This window comes from Alligator sinensis, unplaced genomic scaffold, assembly GCF_000455745.1.
Source record: "Alligator sinensis unplaced genomic scaffold, ASM45574v1 scaffold54_1, whole genome shotgun sequence".
Classification (NCBI taxonomy): Eukaryota; Metazoa; Chordata; order Crocodylia; family Alligatoridae; genus Alligator; species Alligator sinensis.
Genome location: NW_005841962.1, coordinates 1890401 through 1897972, shown reverse-complemented (window position 1 = coordinate 1897972; position 7572 = coordinate 1890401). Strand labels below are relative to the sequence as shown.

The 7572-nt window shown below is 49.6% G+C and overlaps 1 protein-coding gene across 4 annotated transcripts in view; it reads left to right on the top strand.

Moving 5' to 3' along the window:
• The first annotated feature begins 4121 nt into the window (after positions 1-4121).
• TOPBP1 (DNA topoisomerase II binding protein 1) overlaps positions 4122-7572 on the top strand; it is a 40327-nt gene continuing 36876 nt past the window's right edge. For 3 of the 4 annotated variants that reach the window (XM_025200277.1, XM_025200278.1, XM_025200276.1), the window contains exons 1-2: positions 4122-4267; positions 6700-6787. In XM_025200277.1, the coding sequence (XP_025056062.1) occupies positions 6707-6787 (81 nt within the window). In that variant the 5' untranslated portion in view covers positions 4122-4267; positions 6700-6706. The remainder of the gene's footprint in view (positions 4268-6699; positions 6788-7572) is intronic. The other variant, XM_014518517.2, reaches the window with a different exon arrangement.

The window sequence follows — 7572 nt, the reverse complement described above, 5'->3', positions numbered from 1 at the left end:
GCTAGCCGTATAAAAGGTTAGAGCAGTTTCCGCCCAAGTTGGAGGAGAACCCCTCAACCATCTCGTGGGGAACTCTAAGCGCGCTGTGGAGCCTAGCAAACTCCGCGCGTGTCTTGGAGGAGGACTTAGGGACCTGATCAAACTCTAACCACTCCCCGTCATCGTGGAATTATTGATGTACCCCTGTGTGAAGCGCTCGTGGAGTTGTACATCGACAACTCATTTCGGTTCGGTTCACAAGAGATCTCACTTCTGTTTGTTTGTGTGCAACTGTAACTCAAGCAAGTTTCCTTCCTGCACTGTGACCATCAGCAGTGTAAGTAAAGCTTTCTTTGTACAACCAATATGCTTCCGTGCCTAACTCTACTCCGTCGTGGAAAAACCCCACCTGACGGTCCAGGCTACTGGCCATAGCCTTAGACCGCCCTCGGTCCCGACAGTAATCTGTTTTGATCATTGTATGAAAGTTAGCGGTGTGCGGAGCGGGCCGTATTCGATTCAGATTTGGCCTGATTCAGGGGACAGTGATTTGATTAGTTGATTTGGATCACTGTCCCAATTCAATTTGGCCAAATCCAAATCTGAAGATTTGATGCTGATTCAGAGAATCAGCGTTTCGTCCATAGACACAGCTTTAAATGTTTTTTCTACATACCTCGAGGTACCAGGCACGGCTCATGAACGCTGAGATGGTGGAGTGGATGACGTGTACTTCCAGTTCACTTCTGGGTCCTTCGCTGAGTGCATGGGGGACCCCCCCTCTGCACTCCCTGGCTCGATAATCGGCTGCGGGGGGACCCAAGTGCCCCCCCTAGACCCAGGAGACACTAGTTGCCGAGCTGGGGGGTGGGGGGAGGGTCCCCTGCATGCTCTACAGTGGACCCGGAAGTGGACTGGAAGTGCTTCTGGTCCACTTCAGGGTCTACCACTGAGTGTGCTGGGGACCCCCCATGCTCCTGTGGGATGCGCCATCCACACTAGCATCTCAGCATTCACGAACCGCTTGGTACCTTGAGGTATATAGAAAAATATTTAAAGCTGTGTCTATGTCCAAATCATCAAATCTCTCCGAATCAATTCGGAGAGATTAAAGGGTCTCCTGATTTGATTCAGATTCAGGCAACGAATCAAATCAGCGACGGAAGCTTCGCAGAGCCCTAATAAAAGGAGGGTTGGAAAGTATGGGAACTTCATAGAGGCCTAGGGGAGCCTGCATGGTATCATGCCGACTACCCTGTAACAGGTACAAATGCTTTAACTCCTGGTCTGATGTACTTGTTAGGTCAAAATGTCTTAGGGCCATGCCTGAAGATAATAAACCTGGTCAAATCTTTGTCATTGAATGGCACCTGTGGTCCTTTAAGGCACGATGGTGTTGGGATCTCCAGGCTGTGACTTTGCTAACACTGCAGTTCCTGAGGCTTCAACACTGACAACACACCAATAACACCTCACAAGGTCAACAGCGATGACAATTGATAACACTTTATCTGATGCAGTCCCTTTCGGGGGGGAGGGGTAGGACATATGTTATCATGGCATCATCCTGTCATGATGCAAACCCATACCTTGATGGCTTGTGTTCCTTTGTGTAGTATTTTTAGCTGGTATCCTTAGCTATAGCTTCCATTTCACCAGGAGCAGACGGAAAGTGATTAAAAAAAAAAAAAAAAAAAAAAAAAGACATTGCAGACCACATGTGAGCTGCAAATGCTGGAGTACAAGACTCACTGCATCTCTAGCTCTGCGTTTCATGTACAGGTAAGTGTTGGGAACATTATTCTAAATGTTCATGGCAGTTTGTAGGGTCCCAAATGATCCTTGGGAAATTCCAGTAGCTGAAAAGAAACATTTTGACTGATTTGTGTAACCCGGGTGGTACTCCAAGAGGTACCCCCTCTCCAATTGAAGGGATCAAAGCAGGTGCACAAGCACTGTGGGAGGTGTAGGGACTCTCCTCCCCCTATAGAGCAGAGCCAGACCACCAATGAGGACTTAACCATATACCTTTTAATGAGGGAACAATACTGGGAACATAACAGGCATAAATCAGGGGGTGTAGTGGGGCCCCCTGGGGGGTTAGGATTCAACAAAGGTTAGACACTTACAATCATTGACAAAAGACAGGGTTAACAAAACATAAAACACAAACAGCAGAGCAAACTATACTGGTTGGTGAAATATAAAAGAGGCACAAAATACAAAGGAAATATAGGGCCTAGGTACCTGGAGGTAGAGAAAGGGGGAAAGCACAATGGTCTCTTTTGACTGCAGGATTTGTTTCTTGTTAGCTTACTTACCTCATTTGGTACTTGAACTCAGATCTCCCATGTGGTAGACAGAAATGCTGCCACACAGCCACTACTGATAGTACTGCTCTAAGCTGCTTGGGGTCTTGACCTTCCCAGAGCCCAGGCCTCATGTCAAGCTGCCTGGCCTCCACTTGGAAGAGCCAAAAGCAGAGCTGGGAACCTCTCAGGTTGCTGCTCAGATCCTTGCTGAAGTGGGGGAGCCTCTCCTGCTGGCCACAGCCTCTCATAGGGGATCCTGGAGCCCAGCAGGAAGCCTCTCCTGCCAGCTGCACACCATGCTGCTGAGGGTCCAAATGCTGCCTGCAGGTCCCATTCCTTCAGGTGGTTCTGGGGCAACTGCTCCCACCCCACTAGCCCAGCTCTTTGAAGCTCCTTCCTCATAGTCCCTCACTGGTCTCTTCCCAGAGTCAGCTGTGCTGCCCCTTTTATCCCCCTCCAAGTGACCCAAGAGGCCAATCAGGGGACATGGAGGGTGAGTCTCTGGGGCTTGATTGGTGAGGAAAGGGAGTCCCAAGTCCTCCAATCATCTTTTTCCCTTTCAAAACCCCTGGGCTAAGTCACTACCAGCCAGCCTGTCACACTTGATTTGTCAAACCTGTTTTAACCCCGAGCACTGGTGTTTCAGGACACTGAATCAGTGCTGTGAGTAGAACTGAAACTTTCTAGAATTCACTTGCCAGGTGGTTCTTCTTTTGTATGACAAAAAAAGTGACCACGTTTATCTTTGTGCGCTTTAACGTTTCTGTCAATCCGGGAGCTCTTGGCCATCAGAGACAGTACCAGGGATCACTATGTGGAAGTGGCTCGCCCCCATCTCCTGCCAGGTGGTGATAAGGAATGAGACTGTTTCTCTGCTTTCCTGGAGTTTTCAGCCTTACTGAGCAAATGCTTTTGTGTTTGGCCGCTGGGGTTCCCGTGTTAGCTTGAGCAGGTTAGGATGCTGTCAGGAATCACTGCAGACTTAGGTAGGGTTTAGATGAGTGGTTCTCAACCTTTTTTTTGTACCGGGACCCATTTGTAAGCATCGATGGCCAGTCCCAACCCCACACTCCCACCCCACTGCCCCCCACCCCTAGTGTGTGGGGCAGGAGGTGGGTGTGTGGGGCATGGGGGGCAGCCTGCAAGGGAAAACCCACCGTTTTCCACATTTTTCTCCTTTAAGGGAGAATTCATTATTGGACACAACCCTTCCATAGCTTCTTGCAACCCACTTCTGGGTCACGCCCCGGGGATTGAGAAAGGCTGGTTTAGACTATGATTACAGTGTTGCCAGCTCCCATAATTTTTGGCATTCTAAAAGTTTACACTTCATTGTAAACCACCTGGGATGGTTTGGACAAAGCTGACTCTAGCTCAGGCAGGTGGTCAGACCAGATGACCTCTGCAGGTCCTTTCCAGCCAGATCCCCACAGGGCTGAGACGCAGGCAGGACCGTGAGAGGGCGGCGGGAGACCTTGCTCTGGTACCAGGGACAGGGAGGGCAGATCTAGGGAGGCTCCCCCCGCAGCTCGCCCGCCGCAGCGATCGGGGCTGCCGCCCGGGGGGCCCCCCCCCCGCCCCCCCCCCGCCGCAGCGATCGGGGCTGCAGGGTCCCCGCGCTGCCCATAGACTACCGCCCTCCTCCCGGGCGCTCATTGAACGCAGCTCCCCTACAGCCCCCGGCACAGAACAAGGGAGCACGCTAAGGCCCCGCCCCCTCCCCGGTAACGTCACGAGGCGCCCCTGCACACGCGCACTCCAAGCCGGAAGACGTTTGAAAGCAAATCCGGAACCTGGGGGAGGGGTCACGTGACAAGGGAAGGCGCCCAATCGCGTGTCCGAGCGCCCGGGGGGCGCGCGTGCGCCATGGGACGCTGCTAGGCTTTCCCGCCAGCCGGGGAGGGAAGAGGCGGAGCTGCCAGCGCCAGCCCGGTCCGGTGGGTGAGGGGGGGCTGCCGCTCCTCCCCCGCCCCGAGGTCAGAACGGGGGCAGAGCCCGCGCCGCGCTCCGGGACCCCCCTGGCCTGGCGCGTGGGGGGCGGGGCTGAGACCGGCAGCGCCGAGCACCTGCGGGTGTGATGGAGATGAGCAACCGCCTGGGGGTGCTGAGCCCTCTCCTCTGCTGCCTCCTGCCCCGCCACGGCCTGCTCTTAGCGGGGCGGGCTGTATTTGTTGCTTGGTGGGCCATGCCCCCTCAGAAAGAGCACCCCAGGTTGTTGCCTCCAAAAGTTCTTGCCTCCTTGGACCACTTCGTGTCTAAAGAAGTGGTCCTGAACCGAGGTGGACTTATGGTGGACCCTCAGGGTAGGCTTGTGGCCCCTGCCCCAGATAGGCTTTTGGTTCCCCCCAGCTCACAGCTGCCCCCAGCAAATGCCAGCTCTTCATTCTCACCCCTTTCTTTCCTGCAGAGTAATACCAGCAAGGCTTATCTGTTGCAAAGAACCCAGGAAGAGCACACCTGCCTCTGGGCTCCTATTGGAAATCTTTGGGTTTATCTCATGATTTGCACTTATAACCCTCGCAGTGTTGATGTTGTGTCTGCCCCCCTCTTCTTCGCTGATGGCACCCTTGAAAGGACCTCAGGACACCTCCTGGTGTCAAGTGCCACCCTGCCCCCACGTCTACCCTTTTAAGGGAGTGGTTTTTCAGCCTCAGGTGGGGCAAGGAATGCGGCGCATAGGTCCTTGCTTGGGAACTGTGGGCTTCTCTGGTGAAGTACTAAATAGAATGTTATTTTTTCTTGCGTAGAGTGAAGTGCTCTGGGGAGAAAGGAGTGAACACTGGGATTGGGGGCTTAGTCGCACACTTCGGGAAAGTGCAGTTGAGTAAATTACTGCATCTAAGAGCCCTGTTAAAGTAGTAGAGGTGTGCATCTAAAAAAAGAGGTCCATGGAAAGGTAAACTAGCCTGGGATTGTATTATCCTTCCATCATGAGCTCTTCAGGATTGTTGCAGAGGACAATGGGCAACCACCAGCAAGGAGCTTGGCCACCCATAGGAAGGAGAAGGATCTGGCCAGCCTGCAGCTGTACATAGCTGACACATCTCTGGGCAGGTGCTGCTGAAGGGCTCCCTTTGATAGAGACCGAGGGTCTTTTTCCTTCTTTTGTTCCAGTTCTTGGGAATCTGTGGTGTGTGTGTTTGGGGGAAGGGGAGAACAGCTTGCTGCCTGTCTTGGCAGGGATGTTGGGGCAAGGTGGGGTGAATCTCCTTTGCGGGTGATGTGGGTCTGTAGTGGGGAAGGGTAGGTAGGAAGTGGGTTGCATTGGAAAGAGATTTTTGTATCTTGATGTGAAAAGTGCTTGCCATACAGAAGCACTCACTACATGGCCCTGTCAGATTCCAGCAAATCTGCAAATTCTGTTAAATGTCTTGTCACAAGGATGCAATAAAGGAAAGGAGTGGTGGGTGGAGAGTGTGATTGGGATTGGCAGGAGGGTTTGGTGTAGGGATTTGGGCAGGAAGGTGGTGGTTTCAGGGAGTGGGGTCGGATTTCTTGGCTTTTAGCAAATCCTGTCTGTGGGTTGTCTGTTTATTGCCAGCTGCTCTTAGCTTTTTGGATAGGGTGGGATACAGCTTTTCCTTGCTTTGAGGGTTCTGTATGTGCGAATTCTCTCTTATGTGATGTCCCTTTTTATACCAAAAATTTGTTATACGCGAGGTAAATTCACTCGTAGGTGATCGCTGTGGTGGAAGCCCACAGTCAGCTGCTTTGTGTGGTGCATTGTGGGAGTGACACGCACCAAAATATAGTCTCCTGTGTAGATATGAGCTTCTCGCTTGTCTGCAATATGTTTCTGTAGTTGCCATCCCCATTATGGTAATTTTCACCACCACCCTGTGCTTGTGTGTAATGTTGGTGAGTACCAAAATTGTCTTGTAAAAGTTGTAGAAAGAGGTCTGGGGGACAGTACAGTTGAGTTCTTGGAACGTATCCCTATTTGTTACATTGTAAAGTGGGTTCCCTTTATGGGAATTCAAGTTTTCCAGGAACACATGTACAGCATGAAGCAAGAGAAACCTGTATAAATCTTATAAACTAACAAACCACCCCTTCCTTAGTGCTAGTTTTAGTACCCACAGAGAGTTCTACCAGTGGATAGGAGACAAATGATTATTCCAAGGTGTGTATAAGTTCTCTTTCACTCATTTTGCATCAGAGTGGAAGATGAATTGAAGAGATGAAGTTCTATAGTTACTGGTATAATGTGGGAGCTAATTAGAAACATGCTACATGGGAATAACTTGCTCTTATGGGGTAAATAATTTAAAAATGTCAGAAAAAGACCTTTGTTTCTATGGAAAGGTAAATTCTGTCAGTTGCATCTCATGATTTGCCTTGAAAGTGTAATATAGTTTTTTTGAAACATGGAATATGACACTGAAAAATCTTTTGTTTTCTCCATCAGTTAAAGGATGAAAAGTGACAAGGAGCCTTTTTTTGTGAAATTTATAAAGTCTTCTGGAAATTCTGAATATTTTTTTAAAGCTCTTGAGGTAAGCACGTTTGGTAGTTTTACTAGCTATAATCCTGACTAGTTTTTTGTCTCACACTTTCATGCTTATTTATTTGTAAATTCTAAACATCAATAAAAGAGATTGTCTTTATATGGGGAAGGCAGTTAGGATTAGGTAGAACTACAGTTGTGTAATTTTTTTCCTGTTAAAAGGAGTAGTGTTTTGTTGGTTTCATACTTCACCTAATTGTAGTAGGTGAATTCAACTTTGATATGGTAGAAAGATCTTTATAGTGAAATCATAGGTTTTTCACAAAATAGTTTTCATGGTGAGACTGGTTCAGTGAGCTATGCTTTACCTCCTGAAAGGAAATGAAACACTCAAAACTTTGGGTCTAATTTTGTAAATGATTGCTGCCAAGTATAATGCATAGTACTGTGGCATTTCTTTTTGACTGAATAAGCTTAAGTCCCCAAAGAATAAAGCATCACACAAGATTTGAATGAACCTTTTAATAAGTGCTGTGCCTTGGTGGTCAGCATTTGACAGGTTGGGCCCGTCGACTGTCTGGGGAGAATACTCTTTAATTCACACTGCAGAGTGAATTGCAACCTTGAGGGTTTTGGAGTAGGGATGGCCAACCCATGGCATGTGTGCCGTAAGTAGCATGGTCAGCCTGTGTGTGTGGCATGCAGCCAATCATCAAGGAACACAGCAGTAGATTGGGCAGGGAGGAGGAGAGTAACAGATTAGGTGGAGAGCACAGGGCAGGGAGCAGAAGGCAGAGCAAAAGATCAGGCAAGGGAAAGGGATCAGCGCGTCAC